This window comes from Ips typographus, linkage group LG11 (assembly GCF_016097725.1).
Source record: "Ips typographus isolate SLU linkage group LG11, UJ_Ityp_2.0, whole genome shotgun sequence".
In the NCBI taxonomy this organism is placed as follows: Eukaryota; Metazoa; Arthropoda; class Insecta; order Coleoptera; family Curculionidae; genus Ips; species Ips typographus.
In genome coordinates, this window is record NC_138432.1 from 10,979,254 (window position 1) to 11,005,389 (window position 26,136).

The 26,136-nt window shown below is 36.4% G+C and overlaps 7 protein-coding genes and 3 long non-coding RNA genes across 24 annotated transcripts; 7 read left to right on the top strand and 3 right to left on the bottom strand.

The window, feature by feature from the left end:
* The first annotated feature begins 97 nt into the window (after positions 1-97).
* mRpL53 (mitochondrial ribosomal protein L53) lies at positions 98-906 on the top strand. Its single transcript, XM_081990049.1, has 3 exons — positions 98-297; positions 359-481; positions 532-906. The coding sequence occupies exons 1-3, from the start codon at positions 152-154 to the stop codon at positions 677-679; spliced, it is 417 nt and encodes a 138-aa protein (XP_081846175.1). The 5' UTR covers positions 98-151; the 3' UTR covers positions 680-906.
* Positions 681-906, top strand: LOC145735906 (uncharacterized). The gene has a single exon (XM_081990051.1). It carries the CDS (start codon positions 681-683, stop codon positions 861-863), a length of 183 nt encoding a protein of 60 aa, XP_081846177.1. The 3' UTR covers positions 864-906.
* Positions 860-1,375, bottom strand: LOC145735905 (uncharacterized). Its single transcript, XM_081990050.1, has 2 exons — positions 1,107-1,375; positions 860-1,057 (listed from the first exon to the last, which is right to left on the bottom strand). Exons 1-2 carry the CDS (start codon positions 1,276-1,278, stop codon positions 912-914), a joined length of 318 nt encoding a protein of 105 aa, XP_081846176.1. The 5' UTR covers positions 1,279-1,375; the 3' UTR covers positions 860-911.
* Positions 1,376-1,461: 86 nt separating this feature from the next.
* On the top strand, positions 1,462-2,201 carry Pomp (proteasome maturation protein). Its single transcript, XM_081990048.1, has 3 exons — positions 1,462-1,611; positions 1,666-1,824; positions 1,880-2,201. Exons 1-3 carry the CDS (start codon positions 1,609-1,611, stop codon positions 2,141-2,143), a joined length of 426 nt encoding a protein of 141 aa, XP_081846174.1. The 5' UTR covers positions 1,462-1,608; the 3' UTR covers positions 2,144-2,201.
* Positions 2,202-2,410: 209 nt separating this feature from the next.
* LOC145735901 (putative divalent cation/proton antiporter TMEM165) lies at positions 2,411-5,541 on the top strand. The gene is made up of 6 exons (XM_081990045.1): positions 2,411-2,821; positions 2,949-3,156; positions 3,494-3,669; positions 3,721-3,891; positions 3,945-4,050; positions 4,108-5,541. The coding sequence occupies exons 1-6, from the start codon at positions 2,717-2,719 to the stop codon at positions 4,203-4,205; spliced, it is 864 nt and encodes a 287-aa protein (XP_081846171.1). The 5' UTR covers positions 2,411-2,716; the 3' UTR covers positions 4,206-5,541.
* Positions 5,542-6,522: 981 nt separating this feature from the next.
* Positions 6,523-7,105, bottom strand: LOC145735911 (uncharacterized). Its single transcript, XR_014179799.1, has 2 exons — positions 6,841-7,105; positions 6,523-6,773 (listed from the first exon to the last, which is right to left on the bottom strand). It is a non-coding gene; the product is annotated as an uncharacterized LOC145735911 (long non-coding RNA).
* Positions 7,106-7,304: 199 nt separating this feature from the next.
* On the top strand, positions 7,305-18,596 carry Gyc88E (Guanylyl cyclase at 88E). Of its 3 annotated transcripts, none has more exons than XM_081990041.1 (14): positions 7,305-7,445; positions 12,319-12,497; positions 12,549-12,830; positions 13,159-13,364; positions 13,487-13,610; positions 13,681-13,819; positions 14,595-14,721; positions 14,780-14,984; positions 16,299-16,445; positions 16,704-16,836; positions 16,887-17,369; positions 17,431-17,632; positions 17,697-17,886; positions 17,945-18,596. In XM_081990041.1, the coding sequence occupies exons 2-14, from the start codon at positions 12,330-12,332 to the stop codon at positions 18,233-18,235; spliced, it is 2,697 nt and encodes an 898-aa protein (XP_081846167.1). In that variant the 5' UTR covers positions 7,305-7,445; positions 12,319-12,329; the 3' UTR covers positions 18,236-18,596. The 3 variants fall into 3 exon arrangements, with proteins under 3 accessions (XP_081846167.1, XP_081846169.1, XP_081846168.1); XM_081990043.1 differs by having other exon boundaries at positions 16,899-17,369; XM_081990042.1 differs by lacking the exon at positions 7,305-7,445 and adding an exon at positions 9,752-9,855.
* Positions 18,597-18,916: 320 nt separating this feature from the next.
* LOC145735902 (GILT-like protein 1) lies at positions 18,917-19,792 on the top strand. Its single transcript, XM_081990047.1, has 4 exons — positions 18,917-19,135; positions 19,195-19,374; positions 19,431-19,574; positions 19,635-19,792. Exons 1-4 carry the CDS (start codon positions 18,947-18,949, stop codon positions 19,749-19,751), a joined length of 630 nt encoding a protein of 209 aa, XP_081846173.1. The 5' UTR covers positions 18,917-18,946; the 3' UTR covers positions 19,752-19,792.
* Positions 19,793-21,187: 1,395 nt separating this feature from the next.
* LOC145735908 (uncharacterized) lies at positions 21,188-24,634 on the bottom strand. Of its 13 annotated transcripts, XR_014179795.1 has the most exons (5): positions 23,632-24,044; positions 22,374-23,187; positions 22,112-22,272; positions 21,760-22,049; positions 21,498-21,637 (listed from the first exon to the last, which is right to left on the bottom strand). It is a non-coding gene; the product is annotated as an uncharacterized LOC145735908 (long non-coding RNA). The 13 variants fall into 13 exon arrangements; XR_014179797.1 differs by lacking the exons at positions 22,374-23,187; positions 23,632-24,044 and adding an exon at positions 24,619-24,634; XR_014179796.1 differs by lacking the exon at positions 22,374-23,187.
* Positions 24,204-25,077, top strand: LOC145735910 (uncharacterized). The gene is made up of 3 exons (XR_014179798.1): positions 24,204-24,585; positions 24,659-24,843; positions 24,906-25,077. It is a non-coding gene; the product is annotated as an uncharacterized LOC145735910 (long non-coding RNA).
* The last annotated feature ends 1,059 nt before the right edge of the window (positions 25,078-26,136 follow it).

The following is a 26,136-nucleotide window of genomic DNA, read 5'->3' on the forward strand; positions in this document are numbered from 1 at the left end:
GCATTGTAAACACTGCAGTAAACACTGACGCCAAAATACGTCTTTTGATAGGGAACACAGTTTTTGATGTCAATTGTCAGATGATTGTATCACCCATTGTCATTATGTCATTTCAGTTTGTTTACTTCTATTTCTTGAAATTATTTTAAAAATGTCCATTTATTACAGTGGAACATTTAAAAGATCCGCGGGGCTTGTAAGCGCAGTTAGCAAACAACTGCGGCTTGTCAATTTAAAACCTGTTAAAAGAATCAAAGTAACTTTTGACCCGTTTCAAGAAAAAGCATTAGTTGCCCGGTAATCTAACCTAACATTTTCATCGATCTAGATCTATTTATAAGTGTTTTAATAATTTTAGGCAGTTTTTACACTCCCTTAATACGGCCTTTGTCCAAGAGACTAACTTAAAGTGCTCTATAAAAAGCGAGGTGGTCTGCGACCGCAGTGAGCCGCAAATCAAAATTGATTTACTTGACTCCAGGTTTGTATACATTTAACTTCTAGTTTCAGCCTCAATACTGGAGTTTTTAGGAGTATCCTCTTCCAGGCCAATAACCTAACACTACTGGATATCCTACAGCTGATAAATAAACACATAAGTTCCACAGTCAAAGAGGAGGAAGTTGTTATACCTAAAACCAAGTCAGCTAAATCATCAACCAAACTCAGGAAAAAATAAAATGGGCTCAAAGTCAGGGGAGTCTAGCGCCAAAATAGTGCACGCAATTTATGACCAGTTACCCTCATTCACTGACATCTTTGATGAGGAAACTTTTTACATTTTTGTGGGGTGTTTTGTATGCTCCACTATTTTAGTTGCTTTCATTCTATCAAGATTTATTACAATTAAAGCTGTAGATTAAAATGATTATTTATTACAATAAACTATATAGTAACTACAAACAATGCATTCACTTAGGGTTACTCTGTTCATAGTGTTTATAAACAGAAGGCTGAGGGCAACGGAACTTCAGCATTTCCACTTCAGCCTCAAAGTAGCTGGTTTTATCATAGCAGAAATACTCAGGGTTTTGGTAGTTTGAAGTTTTGCTGGCCCCTAAAATACTGAATTAATAAAATTCATAAGTGATAAATGAGAGACTTACCAGGACCAACAGGTTCCTTAGGGACTTTAACGCAATTTTCACTCAAACCTGGTACATTAGGTATGGAAGGGCCTGAAGGAGTGCTTGGAGCTTTGTTAAAAATGATTTTACCACCAGTAAAATTTCTTTTTGCTGAAGAGAAGTGCCTCACTTTGGAAATAGTCCTGAACATGTTTAGGCAAGCTAGACAAACTTTAAACTAGCAGCCTCTAAAGAATTTTGGATTATTTACGTAATTTTAACAAAAACAAGGTATTGTATTCAATAGTAACCAGGAGGTAAGGCTGGTTAAATTTTAGTATCACATGACTATACTATGTACCAGTTTATGCCGCATCATGTGATAAGCGTCAAATACACCGACGGAAGATAGAAAAATGAGAGAGTTGACAGTTTGTAACCATAACCTCAAATCGAAACAAAACAATTTTGCCAATTCACTTAAGAAAAGTTACAATCTCATTGAATTTACCTTTATCCCTTTACAAAGACCGGTAACAAAATGGTAAGTAAAAACATTTCAGCACAAATTTAAGATTAACGCAATAAAAACACTCAGAGTTTTGGACTACCATCACTGAAATCGAAACCAACTCAGCCCAGTGAGTATGGTTTGGAGGAGGGTCAATTTGGTGTTCCTGATTTAATGAAAACGGGTCTTGGAGGAGCCCGAAGCAGCCTGGACACGGTTCACCCTCTCGCCCAATCTGAACGCAACGTGAGTCACTGACATTATTCACTCACATTACTGAAGTAAATTGTTTGTATTTTAGTACCGTCAAAATGTTCACAAAATGAACATGCAAGTGCTGCGCAACACTCAAGGGCTGCATGCACCCTTAAGAATTGCTATGGAACTGAAATCAGCTAGGAAAATTGGACATTTGCCTTTCCTAAAATCATCCAATATCATGATGGAGTCATTGACTGGTAAGGACTTGGAAATTATGCCAGAGGACTTGTTTAATACTGGAGAGTTTACCGAAGTGGCTGGAATGCCTCATGCTGTGGTGGAGAAATCTTTGGGAATATTGTAATGAGGGAAGATTAATTAATTGATAAGTTTACTTAGCAAATAAAAATTTTGTATTTAAATTAGATTTTTTTCACTGATACTGATGGAGTGTTGTTTGAATCTGGTAATGGAACCCCCTTTTGGCCAATAAATTAGGATCATATCTTTAAAGGTGTTTCCTTTTCTAAACCTACAAGATAGTAAAAGATAGCACAATTAAAAAAGTCACGTGATTGGAGTCCTTGGAAGTGACGTTGAAAACGTCAACCACTTATAAATTTGGAGGTTATTTATACACTCTTTAACGTCATCTGTTCACACTGGTTCACTAATTTTACATTTATAAAATCAGATCCTTGATTCGAATTTATGTAGTGATTCTCTCGGAAAATTATGTGAATACTTGTACTGAACTCATATGAGATTAGATACGCCGTAATTCCGGTCGGCAGTCGGCACTGCAGTCGTGTTTCTAAACCCAACCGGACAACATGACCAAATCCAATTAACTGGGAATTGAAAGTGTATTATTGGAATAATTAAAAAAAGTTCACTTTGTCGAAGGTTACCCGGACTGTGTGTACAGAATTACAGAATGAAAAACAGACGGTCCATACTTTTTCTGGCCACATTTTTCTTGTGCTGGTATTTGGGTAAAGGTGAAGTGGAGCCAGTACTCAAAAATGGGGAACCCACATTGGTAAGTAATTTACTTAAAGTTATTACCTCAGTGCGTATGGTAAATAGACTGTAAAGTGTTCATGTAACTATTTGCCAACACTTTTATATGTTTGATGTATGAAACTTTTATAGCTTGTATTTTGCAGCCTCCAACATCGGATACTAAAGCAGGTATCATCAATGTTAAAGATGTGGGTTTCCTACACGGTTTTGTGGCCAGTTTGTCTGTTATTCTGGTCTCTGAAATTGGAGACAAAACCTTCTTTATTGCAGCCATTATGGCCATGAGGCACCCTAGAATCACAGTGTTTGGGGGTGCTATAAGTGCATTGGCTTTGATGACAATCCTGTCAGGTAGGTCAGAAACAATACTCACTAAAGTGATTTATAATCCCTGTTTCACTTGTCAGTTCACTTTAAAATGTTAATTACTAAACCTTAAACATATTTGTTTGACCTTTATTAGATGATTGTCTGCAGATATTTAGAGCAATGAACCGTACACATTAAATAGTAATATTTGTTTTCCTCCCTCACTGTTTGTGAGGGTTTCTTGAAATTAAGGTGAAAGTACTCAATTTTGTTGGGTTAAAGTAGTAAAGTAGTTATCAATCTTTAGAAGTGATTTTACCATAAAAGTTAAACCTTTTGTACATTGTAAACTTGAAACAGACAATTTTGTGGGTTTCAGCTGTTTTTGGATGGTTGGTAAACGTAATACCGCGTAAATATACGTTTTACATTAGTACGGCGCTATTCGCCATTTTCGGTTTGAAAATGTTAAAGGATGGTTGTTCTATGTCCCCTACTGAGGGTCAGGAGGAAATGGAGGAGGTACAAATCGAGCTCAGAAATCGGGAGGAGCAGGTAAGAGTTATAAACTAGTTAAGACTGGTAGTTCTGACATAGTGATTACAGGAAGAACGAGGGTCAAATCAGGATGTTGAACAGGCGTCAACAAGACGCCCTAGACAAACCAGTGCTTTGGCTGCCACCTTTAAAATATTCTTGCAGGGTTTTACCATGACTTTCCTAGCTGAATGGGGTGATCGGTCGCAGTTGACTACAATTCTTTTGGGTGCTAGAGAGGCGTGTTTTCAATTTTTATCCTTGGTTAATTAAGTAATTGGGATTTGTTACAGAACGTTTACGGTGTGATACTCGGAGGTGTTATCGGACACGCTTTGTGTACTGGCGTGGCTGTTTTGGGTGGTCGTATGATAGCTCAGAGAATTTCAGTTCGGACTGGTAACAAACCCAAACTTTGTCAAGTAATTTGAGTCTAAAAAATGATTTTTTTTCTAGTTACTATAATTGGAGGTGTGGTGTTTCTGTTATTTGCCTTTTCCGCTTTATTCATCGACCCCAACTTGGGGGAGGAGGTGGAGAAAAAAACAGTGTAGTAGAAAACAGTGTGATATTTTATCAGCTAAGTGTTATTTTTTTATTTTCAATATGCAATCCGAGTTATTCGGATTGGACAGTGTCATAAGGATTACTTTAATGCGGACAGAGACACGCTTTTAACCGAACAAGCGAGTTAAGACTTGTTGATTTAGACCCAAATCAATTTACTGTTCTTAACTTCTGTAAACATGTAGTGCAAGTGCGTTTTTGACTATAATTTTGCTCAGATATTGAAACGGTAAAGGTGCCTACGACGTAAGCGAGAAACAGTATTAATTCCATTACGGTGGTTGTTTTTCCTATGTCCAAAGCCTTTAAGGTTCAGTTGTGCAATGTCTCAGTAAGCCAATGAGAAACCCCGTTTTCTTCACTTCTTAAAAGTGCCTACAAGTGTTTTAAACCTTCCTAGAATTGTTTTCAATTGCCAGAGGCATCTAGGACCATTTTGAAAGTTTTATACACCTCAAAATACTGTTGAAAACGTTGCAAAAAGTGCCAGAGATCTCTACAAGTGTCTTAAACATTCCTATAACTGTTTTAAATCGTCAGAAGCGTCTAGGACCATTTTGAAAGTTTTATAGACCTGAAAACGTTTTAAAAAGTACCAGAGGCTTCTAGATCAATTTTGAAAGTGACAGGGACTTCTAAATGGTATTTTAAAAAGTGCCAGAGACCTCTACAAGTGTCTTAAACCTTCCTATAACTGTTTTAAATTGTCAGAAGCTTCTAGAACCATTTTGAAAGTGTTAGAGACCTTCAAATGTTAACGAGAACCTTCTTAAAAGTGTCAGTAAACCTTCCTAGAATTGTTTTCAATTGCTAGAAGCCTCTGGGACCATTTTGAAAGTTTTATAGATCTCAAAATGCCATTGAAAACGATTCAAAAAGTATCAGAGACCTCTCTACAAGTGTTCTAAACCTTTTGCTGGTGATTGTGACGCAACAGTCAGAACTATACTATTTTATAAACTTGGAACTTCACTTATTAAGAATCATTCATTGCTCATCATTGCTTACTAAGAGATTGAACACTGGATCATCATACTTAGACTCTGCCTTTACCTAGTTAAATTTAGGTCATTTTGTATAGTAAGTCGTAGTTTAAGTAGCAAACATTGCCTTCCTTGCGCCATTAAGTACCAAAAGTGTATTTTTCAGTCGTGATTTGTACATAACGTGAATTTGTACTTATTTTGCAGTTATTATTGTATTGTTGTATATTTTACTGTGTCCTTTTGGAGAGATTATACTATAAATTGGAAGAATAATTACGACCGCACTGTTTTATAATGATTATTACTGAAAAAGTGATGAGTAAAACTAGTTGACAAATTTTAGTTTTTTTCAATGATTTTAAACTTCCTCTTAAACGTAATAACGACCCCACATTGTTTGAAAGCTTAAGGGTAATTTTAATAGATTAATTCATAAAGTGACTTATTATCGAGGTTGGTTAAAAGTTAAAATTCCAATCCGAAACCCCATTTCAATTAAGATCTCACACCGGGGGTTCGCCTATTATTATAATTTTTCGTTTCTGATGTTTTTCACTACGTGCCTAAGTTTCTAAGTGACGCATTCAATTTAGGTGGTGATACCGGCCCAGAATATTAATTGTTGGAGTATTCTATTTCGGTTTCAGATTATTAGTCGCTCGTATAGGTTGCAAATCAGTGAAAAAATGGTTTGTGTGCATCTGCCCGCCATATCCAATTTTATAACTTCGTAATATCCAAACATGACTGATTCCGCAAAATATTATTTTTAGTCCGGGCCCTGTTTTCTGAAGCAACAAGGCCCGCTTAAACTTGTCATTGCCAGATGATGGAAAAACGAGGTTTACGCTTTTGATCTTCCAACATAATACCGAGTAAACTCCCAATTTTTATATATAGGGCCGGCACTATTATTTTTAAATTACCTTTTCTATTTCCACCCTGAATTTTTGCATATTTAGAATTGGAAACGAAGTTGAGACAATTTTCGCTAGGCACCAATTTTTGGGCACTAGGCACCACACTAAACGTTATTGACGCAGTGTAATTTCCTTGAAATTTGGAAGGGATTATCTGTTCTGCACGTTGTTGTTCAATTACCTGATTACTATTATAAGTGCTGAACAATTTGCGATTAGGTTAGAATCAATAAATTAAGTACCCTACGCTGTTCTAGTCAATTCAGTTATCTTTCACTTTTAGACAAACAGCTTTGCCAGATCCGAAAATGTAGGGTGGAGTAAAGTGGGACAAGGTTGATAACCTGACGACTCATGTGATTGTTTTAGAGTGGACAATTAATAAGAAAGTTAAAGTTAGAGCCTCAATTTTGTCCAACATTTATTATCTTTTTATGTATGTACAATACAAATATGTAAAAGCGCAAAAAATATAGAAAAAGTTTACATCCTTCATTCTGAAACGATTTACCTCAAGGGGGGTTATTCTTGAAAGCAGGAACAGGCGGAATTCTCAAGAGAAGTGTTGATAGAATGTGACAGAAGAAGCTGACAATGACGTGTTCCTGTCACAAAATGACAGAATTGACCAACAGTAATAAGTTCTGAACTAGAAAAATCACATTTTCCTGTTTAATTTCTTCTAAAATTGGAATCTTTAACGTTTCGTGTGATACCTTGGTTAGTAAAAAAGCACTACACCTTTACCGTTACTGGTATAACCGCTGCAGCTTTTAGCCGGATTGCTTTTCCTTAAATATCAATTAAATTTGAAGAGCGGTCGTAACTTCCGCTTTAAGTCTAGTACCGACCTTTATTGTTTATATTGTTTATTATTATTAAGAGTCGAGATTGTTTTATGACTTTGTGTTCGTCATGTTAGTGAAGCACGTTACATTTGGATGATTGACAATCAAAATTATTGGTTTTTTCAGTGAAACTGGGAGAACTTGTGCAACAAGCTGGACATGGGGGAGGAAAAGAGGAGAGAGACGGAACATTGGTGGGAGAACGTGTCGGAAAAGGATAGTGAGTGATGAAGGAGGGAGCGCGCTTTATCCTCGTTGTGAAGCTCGCACAGCTTTCAAGCATCAGGAGCTTTTCCAACAAAATTTTCAGTGTCAGTTTTCGTCGGTCTGCTGTTTGGGGAAGACCGCCCTGATTTGTTCGATATGAAGGGTGAAAAACACGCGAAAATTTAGTATTTTTTTTCTTTTCAAGACTTTTCGTAAATCATCACTGTGAGGTGTTTTTAGTTGTTTTTTATGCAATATTTTTGGAGGTCAGTATACTTACTTACTTTTTTTAAATTTTAGTTAACACATACAAAATGCTACAGTTATGTTTGGTCCTTCCAAATTAACTGGATTTAAAATGTATCCAGTAAATTTGGACTCAAATCCCGCTTCTAATAAATTATTCACTTTATACAGTTAAAGCACCTTTTATGGATTTAGAGCTTTAAGGGATTTAGCAAAACCTTGCCGAAAAGGTCCCTTAAACCACCTTTTAGCCTCTGTGTAGTTTTTAATGGGTTTATGACAAGGAAATCCACGTAGGTGGTAAATACAGAGAAAATTCGAGGGTGCCTTTGATTTACTTTTGTGAAACAGAGGGTGGTTCAAGTTCAAACTGCTCGTTTCGGTTTGTCGCGGTTATCAGATTTGTTGATATGCCAGAACAACAAAACAAAAGACCTTTGATTCAAGATCTATTACCTGCACGATTAATTTGGCACATAATTAGCAGCGTAAAGTAAGGAATGAATGAGCGGTCTCGAGGCAATTAACTGCCATTCCGGCGTTTTAATGCCGGAACGTGATCTGATTGACGCACAATTTTTGTAATAACAATAAAGTTACACATTAACCGGTTATATAAATTTAAAATTAGACGGGTCGTTTTTGCCTTTGAAATTCTCATCCCCTTTTTTGGCAGTTATATTGACGAGCTCCGATACACTCGTTAGATAACAACCTGTTTATCGGTTTTGAACCCGCAACTTTTCCGCACGTTTTGCTGATATTTGATCGGGTTAAGGTGGTTTTGACACAAATCACGCTCGATTTAGGCCCAGTACTTTCAGTTCAGAATAACTTTAACCTAACGATAATATCTATGGAAACCATGAAATCAGACGCTGCTATTGGTGAAGTGAAAGTACCGGCCCTTAATCAAATAGTGAATCTGATGTATCAGAGAGAGAAGATAACCGGAATGGGACCTTCCCATGATGTTTTTATTCCATTTTCTGAGAAAATTAAAAATTGGAGGGTGATTTATATTTTTGACACCTGCTAACTTGGTTACTATATGACAGCTAGAAGGTTGTTTCAAACGTCAAAATGTAGCACGTGACTTTTTTCTTTTTTTCGTTGTCTTTTCTACACCAAAAGTTTTAATTCAAAGTAATTGGAAACATTTATTTTATAAAATTTTATGCCTCAAATGAATTGATAAACTTCTTGGGGCCATAAAGTGATTTGATTTTACATTTATCAAACTTTTATGTCAAAGCTGTCAATGAAAACAGTTTGACCAACCAAACCAAGTGAATTTAGTGTTTAGGTGGCAATAATTACAGATTGTTCCTACTGGTGGTTTTTCTGGTTTTTTTGATATTTTTATTTTGAAGTTTCATAATCATCCTGAATACTGTGTAAATATGACATAAAATTTTGTTTTAACAATACAGTGAGGTAACAGCCACTGATTTTGCGACTGATAGATGTTTCTTATTACATAAAGAGGGTTGATTGCTGCTTACCTCACTTTGCAGGTTTATCATCGAGGAAATAACACACACAGTCCAAAATCACTACCAACACCAGCCTGCACAATTTAGTAATATTGACATTGATTTAGTTTTTCCGGTCTTGTTTGAATTTTGTTTTTTACCGGCTAACCTCACTCTTGTCAAATCGGTAAACAACTGAAGCACTGTCAATGTCAATTGTCAATCAATATGGTTCTGTCCTTTGCTAACCTTAAAAAACACACTGATGCCATGTTGCCAAACGGTATTGATAGACAAAACAACTTTCTTGCACTGACCCGGAGCAATACCATATTACAATATGCCTGGCTTAACGAAAACCAAATTTTTTTGAATCACCGGGAATCTGGAACGCACAACCGAGTTTTCCAGTCCCCCTGGTAACTTTTTGCGGAGTTGCCGGCTTGTACCATACTTAATTTGCAATAATGTCGAACCCATTAAGCATTTACGAATATTCTACCGGTAGATACCTGTTTAACCTAGAGCGTTCGAAAATTGTTTTTGGTAACTACTATTACCGTTCTGAAATTTTACCCATATACCGAATATACCTATGTACCCGGTTTATGATTTATGGATCGAGAAGTTCCGTCGGTAAATTAAGAAAAAAGTGACTTGACAGGTTTTACGTTCAAATTTAGAATCTTAACCTCAAAAATTAGTTTATGGTTGACAGTTTGGCGGTTTGTTCCACAGTCATAGTCCACAGTTTAGCAAGCTTATGAGAGTGACCTGTTAAATTAAAATGGATTTTAGAATATGTTCTGTGTGTGAGATGGAGGGAGAGTATGCCGATATTGTGTCAAAGACATATCAGGAATAGGAATACCAATCGCGTTCTAAAATTCATTCAATCGTAATGAACCAGATCCTTAAAAGTTACACCGATTGTGGTAAACGGTGGAATTAGCAGGTATAATTTTCGTAAATGCCTATTGTATTTTCTGGGTCTAAATTAAACTTAGAGTCAAGTATAAATGTCAAACGCTAAATACCAGTTATGGGGAAAGGCCCCATTCTTCCACATGTAATAATTCAACCTAAATTATAACCGAGCGACTTTTTGAATTCTTGATCTAGTGGGTATTAGAATGGTATTAGTTTCTACTTTGCTTTGTCCCTATTGATTAATAATTAACTAATAATCTCAAATTTCTTATGTAAAATACATCAACACAGGCTAGAATTCACTTCAACCAAGATTGGCGTTTTTGACGTCACGATGACGTAATTTGGCACAAACATAATTTGACCAATTGTCAAATTACGTCATCGTGACGTCAAAATGCTTTGCTCGCTCCATGGAGCTTGAAAACGAATGCGGCCATGGAACACCAACTGTTATTTGACAGATACCTTGAAATTGCTTGTCCAACTGTCAAATTATATTCACTCCAGAGCTGAAGCTGACATATGTCACTAATTGAGTTTTGTTCTATCTCTATCGAGGGCATTCTCAATGGTTTTTCTTTCTTAAGGATAAATGAACTTGGGCCACTCTGTAGTACTTTTGAGGGCTGTTCTATTCATAATAATGGTTTAATCAATTAATAACCTATTAAAGAGAATCTTTATAATCCCTTTATCATGTCTAGTTAGACCTTTTAGCTTAATAATTTCTAAGTGACAAAACGTGACATTGAATCGTAGTAATTAGTTGTGTTCAAGACACGAATTTGCGTGTTTACGTTTCAATTAAACGCCCCAAAGGTCACCGTAAGCCCTCAATAAACTTAGAAATTTTAGGTTATTCGGGAAAACTACAAGGAAAGCAACACGTACGCCAGCTTCCTTTGTTCATTTACTCAAAGCACCTAGAGAAAGGAGCGCGAAGGATTTAAGACCTTCATTTCGGAGGTGCTAGTACAAAGTGTTTTACTTTAAAGAGATTGAAATTGAAGGTTTAATTAAATTAAATTTTAATTAGCAATTTTTCTGGATTGGAAGATAAAAAACTCATTTCTGAAGCCGGTCAAAATTAAATTTATCTCTCCCTGTTTTCCTGTCAGTTTCCCCCCAGAACGAGCATATCATATATCCCAGAGTCGCAGCTTGAAAAGTGACTGTCATTCTTATTTATTTCCCTGCACTGATAAACCCAAAGCCAGAGAAACAAAAGGTTACAATCGATTACATATTTAGGACCCTTTCCTATAATCTCTGAATGAACCATGGAAACTATATTAAACTCGTGCAGAACAATAAAAGGAAACCGAGAGTCGCTCGAATCTTTAAATTATTTCCGGGATTTCCTTCTAAGCTAGAGAGGAGAAAGTTTACGTGTTTTGATTGAAAATTTAACAAGGCTGATGGCGTTTTATATTATAGATTGCTCCCGGTTTACTATCGAAAAAGTTGCAAAGATTGTAGGAAAGTAAATACGGGAAATGTAAGAGTGATGAGGGGCACGAGTTTACAAACAATTTGCTGATTGAGTGTTCAAAATAAAACCAAAAAAGTTATAGTGCCGGATAGAAAGTTAGTTGCTACAGTAATTGGGGATCTTTTTTATTTCATATTTAAGAAGGACAAACTAACACTCACACTAACAAAATACTTACTTTCATTGAATTCTGGAAAAATCCTCACAGAACGTGTATAATCCAATCAAATCTCTATACATTTGCGTGACTGTATACACCATAATTAAATAGTATACGATGCTCGTATATTTACTATGATGAATATTCATGTGCTTAAACTGTGTATTTATTTATACAACCTGAAATGTTTGATTAATTATTTATATTTGAAGGGTCAGTAGTTTCGGCTAAATAAACCAACTATCTTGGAGTTAATGGTTCTGAAACCGCTGATACATTAACTCTAGTATATTACCTCCTTAACAAAATGATCGATAATTTGTAAACGTGTCAGTTAATCGGAGTTTGATGATTTGATGTAAAAATTATAAATTACCTGCCTTAATCAATCAAATTGATAAAGCTTTAACAGTAAAAAAAATTCACCAGTTTGTCGAGAAAATATTCTCTTCTTCAACCTAATTCTAAAGAGACTTTCTCTCTTGATCTTGTTGTTCTATTACATCCCGATTCCAGGTCAAAAAAGTAGGTCATACAGTTGTTTTAGAGGGTGGAAAATAGAGCCTCAATTTAGAACTTGCGTACGTTTATATTACCGCAAGTGTTTAATGTACATTTGTGATCCCCGTGTTTACTTTGGCGCTTGAACGATCTAAAAATAATTGAAGCACTTTAATTTTAGCGCTTTATATTATGAATGATTTCTGCAACAGGCCGTTGACGTCAAACCAACGTCAACGGCCTGGTAGCAGATGATGGTCCATTCCCAACCCCAACCCCAATAGCGGTTTAAAACCACTTTTGGAGGCTAAATCGCAAATTTGTTTTGGCAGACAAATGAGCTATGTACGGGTTAATTCTGGAAAACATGGCCGAATACATCAAAGCCACCTACGGCGAGGACAAATGGGAGGAGATCAGGAGGGCGGCGGGGGTAGAGCAACCCAGTTTCAGCACCCATCAAGTTTATCCCGAAGGATTGATCCCGAGGCTTTCAAAAAAGGCCGTTCAGGTGATAACATGATAAAACCCTTTTGAAAAGCAGTGTAACCCAATTTTTTAGATATTGAAAGTGAGCGAAAAAGAGTTTTTCGACCAAATGGGCGTATTCTTCATCGGTTTTGTGAGCCAATACGGCTACGACCGAGTTCTGTCCGTGTTGGGACGACACATGCGCGACTTTCTCAACGGTCTGGACAATTTGCACGAATACCTGAAATTTTCTTATCCGAGAATGCGCGCGCCCAGTTTCATTTGCGAAAACGAAACGAAACACGGCCTCACTTTGCATTATCGCAGCAAACGGCGAGGATTCGTCTATTACACAATGGGACAAATCAGGGAGGTAAGATGATGGTTGCAGTAACCGAAAATAGTTTATATACGCAAACAAGACAGAAACAGACGTTTTCCAGAGGTGTCGTCATGGGGGAATCAGCACGGAAATAATATGCTTTGTGCAGGAAACGTTTGTTAAATTTAAAGGGAGAAAGATTTCTTCATGCGTTATATTCCAGAATTGCTTGCCTTAACGACACATAATTGACACTAAAATCGATATTGAAAGCACTCTTTTAGGGGGGATAAGGAATAGATGCACAAAAACTTATTAATATTTTAGACAGATAACGAAAAAGAGTTTTCAAACTTTAAAGTTAACCCTGCTGTCTTAGGTGGCTAGACATTTTTACCACAAAGAAATGAAAATAGAGCTGGTGCGCGAAGAATTGCTCTTCGATATGGTGCACGTGACGTTTCAGTTGACTTTCGACAATAGGGCCTTCACGTTGGCCTCACTTACCATGACTAGAGAGGAAAAGCACTTACCAATCAGTGCCTCGGTTCTCTTTGAGATTTTTCCATTTTGTATAGTATTCGGGTAAGTTAAATTGCTTTCTACTTTATGTATAGTCGACGTGTAATTAAGGGACGCGGGTTGTTGACACAATGTCCGCCCCCATTGTCCGTGAATAATTGGAACGTTAATAGATTAAATTTCAGATCTGATATGGTTGTTCGCAGCATAGGAAATTCCTTAATGGTAATCCTGCCTGATCTCTTAGGAAAGAAAATAACGAATTGGTTTGATCTCGTCAGGCCTTTGACGGCCTTTAAGTTCAGTTCGGTAAGCTTGCCATCCGGAATTAATTACTTTGCAAAGTTTCAGCCTAAATTGATGATGAAACTATTTACAGATACTCAACCGGACTAATAACATTTTCGAACTGGTCACCGTGGAACCTATACTGAACGACAAACCATCCGAACGACAAGAACTGATCCTCAGCGACGAAATTGACTCGTACTATGAAGAAAAGAATCTCAGATTGAAAGGTAAACCATAAAAATACCGCTAAAGAAATTTTATTATTAAAAATTCCAAGCGAAAAACATTTTCCCGAATTAATATTCAACCCACAAATTTTCTTTAAAAACAAAATCTGGATACTGATGCTGTTGTGATCAACTCTAAGATAATCCAGGAATTCATACAAACGGTTGATTGTACTATTTAGTTTCCAGTCGTATTGTGTTTAAGCTCGTTTTGCACAATATTCCATGAGAACGCCAGCGTCTGGATCACAATACCAAACTTTCTGGATGAAACTTAATGAGGCGAGTTTGAAAATGTTGTATAACAATCTGGAGTTCAACACTTTTTTGAATAACGAACTAAATTTAGATTTAGTGTTAAATAGAGATTAAAACAGTGTAAACTCTCCAGGTAGTTGCAATCATCATTATTTGCTTTTCAAACATCTAAATTTGCTTTGCCACTCTCGTGATTCAAAAATCAAACAGGAATATCATTATGGTGGTTTACCTCTAATCTAAACTTTGACACAATTTTAGATTCAATTTCCTTACAGATTTATGTCGAGTAAACAAAACTAGGAAAAGCGTACAATAAAGGCATTCCCATTTCAAAATTCCGAGTTTATGAATGTCGTATCCTGTACTTTATTAAGCCCTTGTCTCTGCACCCTTCACGAATTGTATCATTTTTCCCTTTCGCACCCTATTAAGTTACTCTGGGATCGAAATATTACATTTTTTTATACGACAATACGAACATTGAGCACTTTTTCAAAAAGTCTCTAATTTCCAGGTCAAATGATCTACATGGACAACTGGAAAATGATGATGTACTTAGGGACACCGGTAATGCCAGACTTAAACTCTCTCATCAATTCCGGTTTGTACATCAACGACTTATCCATGCACGATTTCAGTCGGTGAGCCACTAAACGACTTTAGATTTACTGGTTTGAGGTAACTTTGACTATTTTTTAGTGACTTAATGTTGGCCGGCACTCAACAATCGGTCGAACTGAAACTGGCACTGGATCAGGAACAGCAAAAAAGCAAAAAACTGGAGGAATCGATGCGAAAACTGGACGAGGAAATGAAAAGGACGGACGAGCTTTTGTATCAAATGATCCCCAAACAGGTGGCAGATCGTCTCAGAAAAGGGGAGAACCCCATTGATACTTGCGAGGTGAGTGTTTTTCCCCACATTTTTGTCTAATGACTTTTTACAATTTGCATCAATCATTACAAAACATGAACATGAATTTGCCCCAGTTTCCTGGGACAGCCGGAAAATGTATAATTTATAAAGGACAGTTGTTGTTATTGTGTATTTTTTACAATAAATTGATATTCAAGGTTACCTTTAAATCTGGAAAACCACTTTGTGCAATAAATGCACACATAAGTAGAGAAAACTTTACGACTGTGTTTCTTTTATGAGTTTTAAAGTTTTTGAGTAAATTTATTTAATGCACACAAAGTGAAGACAAAAACGCTAATTTAGGTTGAATTTAAGTTTACTAGTGGTTTACAAATTGCCTTAAAAACAGGAAAGTCACAAAAATTGATATCTTGTTTGTTTGTCCGGATAATATGAGAAAGGAAGGTGTAATTGAATCGAAAAAAAGCGAAACTTTGGATGATAGTCATAAAATTTCATTGGAAATCAAAAGTTTTCAGAGTTTTATATGTAAAAGCGGTGGTTGTTTTGGTGGGCGTGTGTTGGTTTAAATTTAAGTAATTGATCTGAACCAACTTAATTATTGAAGACTGAAAATGTTCATCTTCTTTAAACCAATTAATCCAAAGAGCACCTGCATTAAAGTTTTTTAAGTTTAAAGAAGGTTAAAATCACCAAATATAAGTTATTTATTTGGAGAACATTTTCAAAAATGAAATTTTGCTGCAAACAATTTTTGAATTTACCACACAATCCTTCAACTTATCGTACACGAGCACCGGAAATATTTCCAACTTAAAAGAAAGCTTAAAAATCTAATAAAGTTTGTTGTACACATCCACGTGGCCGTGTACCTAAAAGGGCTTTTCTGTAGTCTACCCAGTCTATTGTTTCCTCCTTCACACTGTATTACCTATAAAAAGATTTTTATATGATGTTTAAGTGCACCCATCCAGGTTTAGTCAAAACGCTTTTAGATGGAGAAGATTAAAGACGTTTTAGAATCGGAAACTTTGAAGGAAAAGGGAATATTAAAAATGGGGTTTGCTTGCGGCGGTTTTACGCTTTCTGTAATTTAGTATTCGATATTCATTAAAAAAGTGGCTTATTTGCATGTTGTTGTTTTTCTTGATTTAATCGTGAAAATGAGGGCAAAAATCGAACACATTGTTAATGTCCTTGAAATACTCAAATTTATGGACTTTCAAGTGAATTTTCCAAGTGAATCAGTGAGTTTCTAAGTCAATTTGGTGTTAATCATAAAAATATCATTATCACATGCACTTTTTGGAGAAAACAAGCCAAATTTTTGATTTGCAGATGTTTGACAGCGTGTCTATTCTGTTTTCGGACGTGGTCACTTTCACGGAAATTTGCAGTCGAATCACCCCCATGGAGGTGGTTTCCATGCTGAACGGAATGTACTCTATTTTCGACAAGCTAACCGAACGGAACAGAGTGTATAAAGTGAGTATCCAATCCGTAGCACATCAAAGCTCGATTTGAGTCAACAATCACTCCCACAAAGCACTAGAAACGACTCACTTTTGATTTTCTAAATCTAGAAGATTCTAAGTAACATTTTTTTCTTAAACTTAGGTTCGTTTGTATAATTTTGGCTTTACATAGTTCAATTTTTGTAAATATATGCACTATTTCACTATTTTGCAATTATGTCCACTGGTGATTCAACCACAATCCCTCTTTACACGCTGCCGCATCCAGGTGGAGACAATCGGGGATGCTTACATGGTGGTGAGCGGAGCCCCAGCTAAAGAGGGTAACCACGCTGAAAGGGTGTGCGACATGGCCTTGGATATGGTGGAGGCGATCACAGACCTGAAGGACCCCTCCACAGGTGATTTGATATTGCAGTCTTTGGCTATAACTACCCTAAATTCTAAAAAGGTATTCCGCTAGGTCAACATTTGAAAATTAGGGTTGGGGTGCATTCGGGGGCGGTGGTGGCAGGAATAGTAGGCCTGAAAATGCCCAGGTATTGTCTGTTTGGTGACAGTGTAAACACAGCCAGTCGGATGGAGTCGTCTAGTGAAGCAATGAAAATCCATATTTCTGAATACACAAGAGAATGTTTGCCGCCATCTTATAAGGTGCAGGAAAGGGGGGAGATTCAAATAAAAGGGAAGGGAACCATGAAAACCTACTGGCTACTGGGCAGAGAATGTAGAACTCCAATTCCACGATTGCACCAAAACAAAACAGGCACTGTAGAACTTTTCGGTAAACCACAAATCAGTAACCCAAACTCCGCTGCTGGAAGTTCAAAGGACTTGATTGGACGGGCCGCAGTTTACTCCCCGATTACGTTCCAGGATGTAGCCAGAAGGAGTATTGCAAGTTCTCCAGTTAAAACAACTCTAAACAGTCGAGGTTGGTTCATTGTCAGGAGTGTAAGGATGATTAAACAACGTTTTTTGGGGGGATTTGATAGAGGCAAGATCGAATTCAGAAGGTGCAGCTACTTGCTGGGATCCTGCACACTATTTCGGCTCCCCAATTAACAGAAGAGTACAGGAAAAAACCAGCGAAGTAGATGAGGTGGATAAAGCGAGTTTGACTGGATCATCCAGTAATTCACCAATTCAGACACCATGTAAATCTGCTTCTACGTTAAGTATTAATTTTGATGAGAGGTGAGTAAAGTAACAGAAAACGTCATGTGTACTGTTAGACACTTTACTTGTTAATTAATTTTAGTAATAGAAAATCATTGGAGTTTAACATGCCGAGCAGCAGTAACAGCTCTCTAGACTCTCCTGCAGGACCCACATCTGGAATTTTAGTTAAAAGAAAGGAAATCAACCACGCTGGATGTTCAATGGAAGAGAATCCTTTAAAAAAAGTGGAAATTGATGATGTTCCTGTGGAAATTGAGCCTCAAGAACATGTATAATAAGTCAGCTTTGTTAAAAAGCAACTATAATGGTTCACTTTCACGTTTTTAGAGTGTTTGCAGTCCAATGGATACCCCTGAATTTGGTAGAGCTATGTATAAGTACGCAAAAAGGTTGGGCAAACACAATCAAAGCCAAAAAGGCAAGAGCGGTGAACTCCCAGAGTCAAAAAGCGACAGTGATATCAAGAAAACTGATAACTTGATGAGGAGTTGCCTGTCCAGTAGTAAAAGTCAACCGAGCTTCGGTAAATCTCACAACAAACACCAACAACAGTGTTGCTCCGGTTTTGGCCCTTCGAATAGGAACAGACTGCACAATAACGCTTGTAGTATACTTTAATTTGTTATATACGTACATAAATTTTGAAAGACCAAAGCCTATTAATAGTTTTATTTGTTTAAGTGAAATAAAACTGAATTATATTGTTGCTTAATTTTAAATTAATAAGAACAGAAAAAAGTATTTTTTTAGGGAAGGCATCAGGTCAAAACTTCTGAAATCAGTATAAAAGGGTTCGGACTGACAAATATTTTTATAAATCAGTACCTGGCACTCAATAATTATGTTATTACGTCACTATTCTAGTCGTTTTAGAGTTATATAGTAGGAGTCAGTGCACAAACGTGTCGAACCTTTACCATCCCGCGATACATTTATTAAACATATAAGAATCGTTCAAAATAAATAAGTTTGTTTCGTATTTGTGTGGCTTATTTATTGTCTATAATCGGTTACACACACTTTCCCTTATTGATGACTTATTATTATTAACCAGTTATAGCTATTTCGTAACTAAACCAAAACAGGTGCGAGTAGTTAAGTACATATACGTATGCACTCCGTGTTTATAATTATATTAAGTAGTGAAAGTGCAATTTTAAAGCCAACGAGAAACTTTGTATAGACTTTAGAACACACTTAAACTAATAAAAGCACAACAAGCATTGGAGTCCAACTGGTATAAACTTAAAATCAAAACCTTCGCAATTCGCACATTTTTTTAAACTAGATACACAAATCGACAACCTTAATTTAGTCGTTTTTAGCATCATGAGGGTTTTACTGTGGATTAACGCGAATTTAGTAGCTTTAATTGCTTGCTCAAAAGTGACCGTGGACGTTTATTTTGAGGCTCTGTGTCCGGACAGTCACAATTTTATTATCAATCAGCTCTATCCTAGTTGGGAGGACATCAAGGATTACGTCCATATACGGTTTATACCATTTGGAAAAAGCACTGTAAGTGTAAACTCTAGAGTGCGCTATAAAAACGTTATAGTTTCGAAATGGTTGCATAGAGTCTGGAAAATGGAACTAAATTCGCTTGCCAGCATGGTTCTAAGGAATGTAAGGGAAATAGGATTATGTCCTGTGCCTTGAGCAGAATGCCTGACCAGGACTTGCAGGTTCAATACCTCAGGTGCTTTATGGACGTTTTTAAATACGCGCCTATTGACGATAACCAAAATGGACAAAAAGTAAGGAAATACCGCAAAATGTTGAATGAAATTCACCAAATTGTCGTAATTTTCAGTGCATCGAACTGCTAGGCCTGAATTATGAAGAGATAATGACGAATTGTTATCAAACTAAAGAAGGAACCAATCTGCAATTACAAGCTGAGGCTGACACTAAACCGGTAAATCCCCGATTTGTCCCCACGATAATCTATGATGGTGTAAGTTGCTTATTCCTACTAAGATGAATAATTATTTTAAACTTGGAATTATTGCTTCAGGTTTTTAACCAGGATTTGCAAGACAAAAGCCTGAAAACGTTCAGGGAAACTGTGTGCACACTGATTGAGGCTAGGACTCAAGGCAAGTGTCCTTATAGGACATTGATAGCTTTTTAAGTTGTGTTAAATGATATGGTAATAAAAGTACAATTAAAATATCGATTTATTTCTCTTGATTGAGAAGTAACAACAAATCTCTTACGATTTTAGGCAACTCACATTACACATAAATCTCCCATAACCTTTAACCTAATAAAGTTAGTTCTTGTTCAAGAGTCTTAACACACAGTGTGTTTTATTGCTGCCTCAAAAACCGAGTCACATTTTATCATAATTTAGGGTCAAAGCGACGTGTCGAAAAATATGTGATTTTATGGTGAAGGAAATTTGACGCCTTCTAGCGGCCAAACGGTGTTTTTTTTAGAAAGCTTGAAATCTGCTCTATCTTTTGTTTTCTATGACATTTAAACGTAACAACGTTATCAAATAAAGGAGTAATTTAGGGTGAAAGCGACGTGTGTCAAAAAATATGCTATTTCGACAAAAAATGCATTTTTGGCAAATTGTTAATTTGCCCCAATGCACAGCAAAGGGCATATTTATGCCAAAGGACCTTAAATTAGGTTAGGTTAGGTTAGGCGCCCGTATGGAATGAGGCAATCCAATATAAGAAATACGAACATCTTTTAGAAAAAGGGACCAGGAAAATGGCACTCCTCATCATGGCCGCGTACCGCACGGCTCCTATAACGGCAATTTTAGTACTTGCTGACGTTTCACCCGTGGCACTGACTTTAAAAAATCGCGTTTCGACTTTTGCTCAGAGCGCAGATGTGAAGCACCGAGCAAATCATGAGCTATTACAGTCATGGCAAGCTATATGGAATACATATGAAGGATGGACTAAAGTGTTTATTAAGGATCTGGAGCAATGGAGACATAGAAAATCTGACAAGGGGGTAAACTACTATACCACGCCAGCAATGACGGGACACGGAGTTTTCAGCACGTATTTGTTCAGGATTGGAAAGTTGGAGACAGAGGTGTGCTGGTACTGCGCGGAAACTGACACACCGCACCACACTATTTTCCAGTGCAGTAAATTTGCCAATATACGGCGGGCAGCCGAGATAAAAAAATGTTGCTCCAGGAGGGTTCCAATGCACAGCAAAGGGCATATTTATACTAAACGACCTTAAATTAGGTGAAATAAGTACAAAAAAAGCACTTGAACAAATTGAAAGAATGAGGGGGTATTAGGGGTCTTTTTTTACTACTTTTTGAAATTCAATATCTCGGTAACCTGAAAAGCTAGAGAGTCCAGTTTTGGCTCAATTTGTAGTATTTTTTATCCTCTTTCTAATGGCGTTCTAGCGAAATCTATAAGAGTTCAAATAAACAAGTTACAATCATTCAAAAATTGAAAAAAAAATCAATTTTGCAAAAAGTGCAATTTTGGCAATTTTTATTTTGCTCCAGGAGGGTTCCAATGCACAGCAAAGGGCATATTTATACCAAACAACCTTAAATTATGTGAAATAAGTACAAAAAAAGCACTTTAAAATTTTTCATTTTTCTTAATTAAGGACCTTAAATTAAGTGAAATAAGTACAAAAAAAACACATCACAAAAATTGACTATTTTGAAAGTGCCAGAGACCTCTGAAACATTCTGAGGAACATCTCAAAGTGCCAGAAGGTTCTAATAGCCATTAGAATGTGCCAGAAGCATCTGAAAGCTTCTAAGAGATTTTGAAAGTTGCCCCAAGCTTCTGAAACATTCTAATGGACATTTTAATGTGCCAAAAACATTAAATAGAGATTTGAATGTGATAGAAGCCTCTGAAACCCTTTTAAGAGTGTTCTAAAGTTGCCAGAGGTCTCTAGACACATTCTGATGGACATCTCAAACTGCCAAAAGGTTCTAATAGCGATTTGAATGTGAGAGAAGCATCTGAAACCTTTTAAGAGTCTTTTAAAGTTGGCAGAAACCTCTGAAACATTCTAATGAACATGTTAATCTGCCAAAAACATTAAATAGAGATTTGAATGTGACAGAAACATCTGAAAATCGTTTTGAAAGTGCCAGAGGCCTTTGAAACATTCTAATGGACATTTTAACTTACCAGAAGCTGCTAATAGAGATTAGATTGTTCCAGAAAGTCTTGAAACCCTTCAAGAGACATTGAAAGTTGCTAGAAGCCAGTCAAAACTAATTTGAAAGTGCCAGAGGCCTCTGAAACATTCTGAGGAACATCTCAAAGTGCCAGAAGGTTCAAATAGTGATTAGAATGTGCCAGAAGCATCCGAAAGCTATTAAGAGTCTTCTAAAGTTGGCAGAAACCTCTGAAACATTCTGATGGACATTTTAATGTACCAAAAACATTAAATAGAGATTTGAATGTGACAGAAGCCTCTGAAAATTGTTTTGAAAGTGCCACAGGCGTTTGAAACATTCTAATGGACATTTTAACTTACCAGAAGCTGCTAATAGAGATTAGAATGTTACAGAAAGTCCTGAAACCTTTTAAGACACTTTGAAAGTTGCCAGAAGCCTCTCTTTTCCCTATTACAGGATTTTCATCAAGACCCAAAAGTGCCAACCAGAGCCTTTTCCAATTTCTGGATTTGCAGGAAATCTAAAATTTACAGAAAATGATAAGTCACTCAAACACCATATTTTTCTCTCTCCCATCTTTGGCAATCCACCACAAAACGTAAACATGAAATTACTAATTACCGCGGCGTTGCCATACCCGCTCCTACCATTTTAAATCAACATATTCCTTTTATAGCTGCACACTTCTATATTAGATTATTCGATGATATTGGTGAAAACTACTTATTTTTATTAATCACATTTCAAAACATAACATAGACTATAGACTGCTTCAAAACATGGGTGATATGATGAGACTTGGCAACGTCGCAAATTGTCGTTCGCGCCTCCGTTATCCAAGACGCTCGCATATTTTTAATTTTGTATCCTGGCGCGAGTTCACACACGTTTTGTTCCGGTCACTTTGACAGCTAATAACGTCAAAACCAGTCCGATTTCACTAGGCTTGATGGTACTCATTTTCGACTAATTTGGGGACGGCGAATCCATTCCAGCTGTCAAAATGACAGTAACTGTCACTCAATTCGAGACACTGGCGATTTGTGGAGATATCAAAAAAGTGATTTCACCAATGGATTGGGCGCCCCAAAATTAGTCAAAAACCACCCTTCACTCGTTTTGTTTTGATAAAAAACGCGCTTGAGATGCATTATTGTTAATCTGTCACTTTTGACAGCTAATAACGTCAAAACCAGTCCGATTTCACTAGGGTTGATGGTACTCATTTTCGACTAATTTGGGGACGGGGAATCCACTCCAGCTGTCAAAATGACAGTAGCTGTCACTTAGTTCGAGATCGGCCAAACGGTGTTATCAATCAACTCATGTGGGGATATTTTTTGTTTTCTATGATATTTAGCACCGCCTTCTTTACAAGAAAGCCTAGAATGTCCTTTTAATGGCGGCGTTATCGGATTTTTTTTTGTACACAAACCTATGGAGATGCAGTAGAAAATATGTTTTTTTTTATTTTTTCGTGTAGTTGATTAGAAGTTGTGAGTGAAAAATCAAAGAACGCTTCATTCCTGATCCAGATATGTATAGATATGGCTTTTTATATCCAATAAAGTCCAGCCAAAGCAAGTTTGGTTAGAACCCTTTGTCTTGGAAAGTACAACAAACTAATGTAAAAACTGCTCAATCAAAGAAAATTTGGAAATCCTTGAATCTAGGTAAGCAAAAGTGGTAAATGGGTTTTATATTATTACCAAGACCTTTCTTTTAAAATGTAAATGTGCCAATGAAACTTCTAAAAGCTGTCCTGTTTCTTCAGAGTAAACCTTTGTTGCTCTCAAAATGCAGGCGGCCTCAAAATTTAACTCACTTATGTATGTAAGAGGCAATAAGTTTACTGAATGAGAAAGCATATTGTACTTACCACTGAGTATTGTGTTGGAGTAAAATCATTCCAGTTCAAAGCTTTCAACCACTGTTGGGTTCGAGCAGGGTCTTTTGGAAAGGAAAGGATACTTTTGGGCCTTTCTCCAAATTGCTTTTACAATTTGGCAAACAACAAGTGTGACGGCATATTGTAGAGGCAATAGAATTTAAGTTAAAAAACCAACAACAAATTATAGAACAATGAAGGAACAATAACAATAGTGATAACACAATAAAATGAACACAAACTACACTTTCACTAGAACAACAAACATATAAACAACAATATATAATAGCAAACAAAAATTACTTTGGCAAGTAATCCCAAGTCTTGACTTTAAACTTTAAAAATGAATTTAATCATCGAAAAACTCAATTTCCACAATACAAACAAATGCAAACTGTCAATCCCATATTTCGGCCATATTGGAATTTTTGGCATGCACCTTCTTGGCTTTCTTGTACAGAGGGCGGTGTATTTAGACGTATGGTCCATTTTTTTCCCGTCGCGGTTACGTCATCATTTGCCTTTCTTGTCTATTACATGCGTTCCGAGCGCGATAGAATTTTGACGTCATCGGCCGCCATTGTTGGCAAATTAATAGTAAACAAAGCGAAATGTTTTATTTTTGATGTAAATTTTACAATATTTTAACGTAAAGTATTTCGATGTGACTACTGCGATACTAGATACCTAGATAATGTGTGTGTGTGTTCGTATGTTTCGGGAAGAGAGTTTTGAAAATGCCACCCACCTACACTTTACAACTAGGTATCAAGGTGCCCAGTGAAACATTCTGAAGGAAAACAGAAAAGGATGCCTTTTCTAATAAAAAACACTGTCACAATGAAACAGCCCATGCATATAGGTACCTATTTACTTAGTCCCAAGAACCAAGTTTATTCAAGCCAGTGGTTGGTTCTCAATCAAAGAAACATGGATGCTGACAAGGTGATTTACCTAATATTATAAAAAGGAAGGTACCTTTTAATGAGCTGCTAATACTAAATAGCTTATGTTTCAGGTAGGTACCTTTCTGGAGTTTGCTTATCATGCTTTGAAAGGGTCCCATTATCAACTGCTGCTGTAAAAGACTCCTGGTGACTGAACGAAAGGTGTTTGAAGCAATGGTTATAATGGTGTTGTCAAAATCCATATGCAGAGTGTTGAAATATTTCACATATTTCAGGTAACATTAGAAAGATATAGGTAGGACATACCTAACTATGTTACTTAATATGTAAATTTGATCAAATGCCATTATTTTACAGAATTAGCCCCCCTTGCCTATACTTCTCCGACTACCTATAAGGCTAGAAACAGATGGTGCTACTGTTAAATACAGTATTTTACATCAGATAGTAGGTTAAATTACTATTTTAATTGTATTCATTATGAAATATACAAATAAAATCTTTAAGAAGAGTTTATTTTTTATCAAAAGTCTAGTTTTCTTCATAAAATTTGATAATTTACCTACCTGCTCTTTGGTACAATAAATTGTTGAACTGAACATGTTAAATAAATCACACAACAAAACAAAATTGATATGTATTTAATGCTGCTGAGTAAATTTACAAAAGAAAATACCTAAATAAGCAATTTAAATCACAAAAGCAAGTTCTTAAAACAGCAACAATTCTGTTGTAAGTTAAAACACTGCTACATCATCTCCAAACTGCAAGAACTTCCTAATAGTCTCCAGGATTGGACACACATTGCCTGCCTTTCGTTTCTTGCAAATTTTATGGATTGGGCTGTTAATGAGGACTCCTTTGAATGCACCTCCAGTGCTCTTTCCAGATAATTAAAATTGAATGTGGTTGTTCCCAAGCCAAAGTTTGATTGGTTTGTTTACCACCAAGTGTTGCAACACTAATTAATAAACTTAAACAACAACCCTAAATTAAGTTTTTATTTCTTCTGTATGTAGTTTTTGCTGTTTTTAAATTTTTTTAAATTCCTAACCTCAAAATGTTTAGCCGCCGACTGTCAGTTGAGACTGTGCCCTATGTTGCCACATCTTCCACGAGCAGATGTGAACCTAGTGTATTGTTTGTTGCAGTAATACCTAAACGGACCGATTTCGAAAAAAAAGTATTTATTCATGTCTCTAAAAAGAGAAGGGTTCTCCGTACAAGAGCATCTTGCGTGTCACCCTTTACGGGGCTGAACTAGACTCGCCCTCCTCCTACATTCATGCACACGACGGCAATTACTGCAGTATTGGCCCATCCACCGCCTTCTTTACAAGAAAGCCTAGAATGTAACTTTTAATGGCGGCATTATCGGATTTTTTTTTTTGTACACAAACCTATGGAGATGCAGTAGAAAATATGTTTTTTTTTTTATTTTTTCGTGTAGTTGATTAGAAGTTGTGAGTGAAAAATCAAAGAACGCTTCATTCCTGATCCAGATATGTATAGATATGGCTTTTTATATCCAATAAAGTCCAGCCAAAGCAAGTTTGGTTAGAACCCTTTGTCTTGGAAAGTACAACAA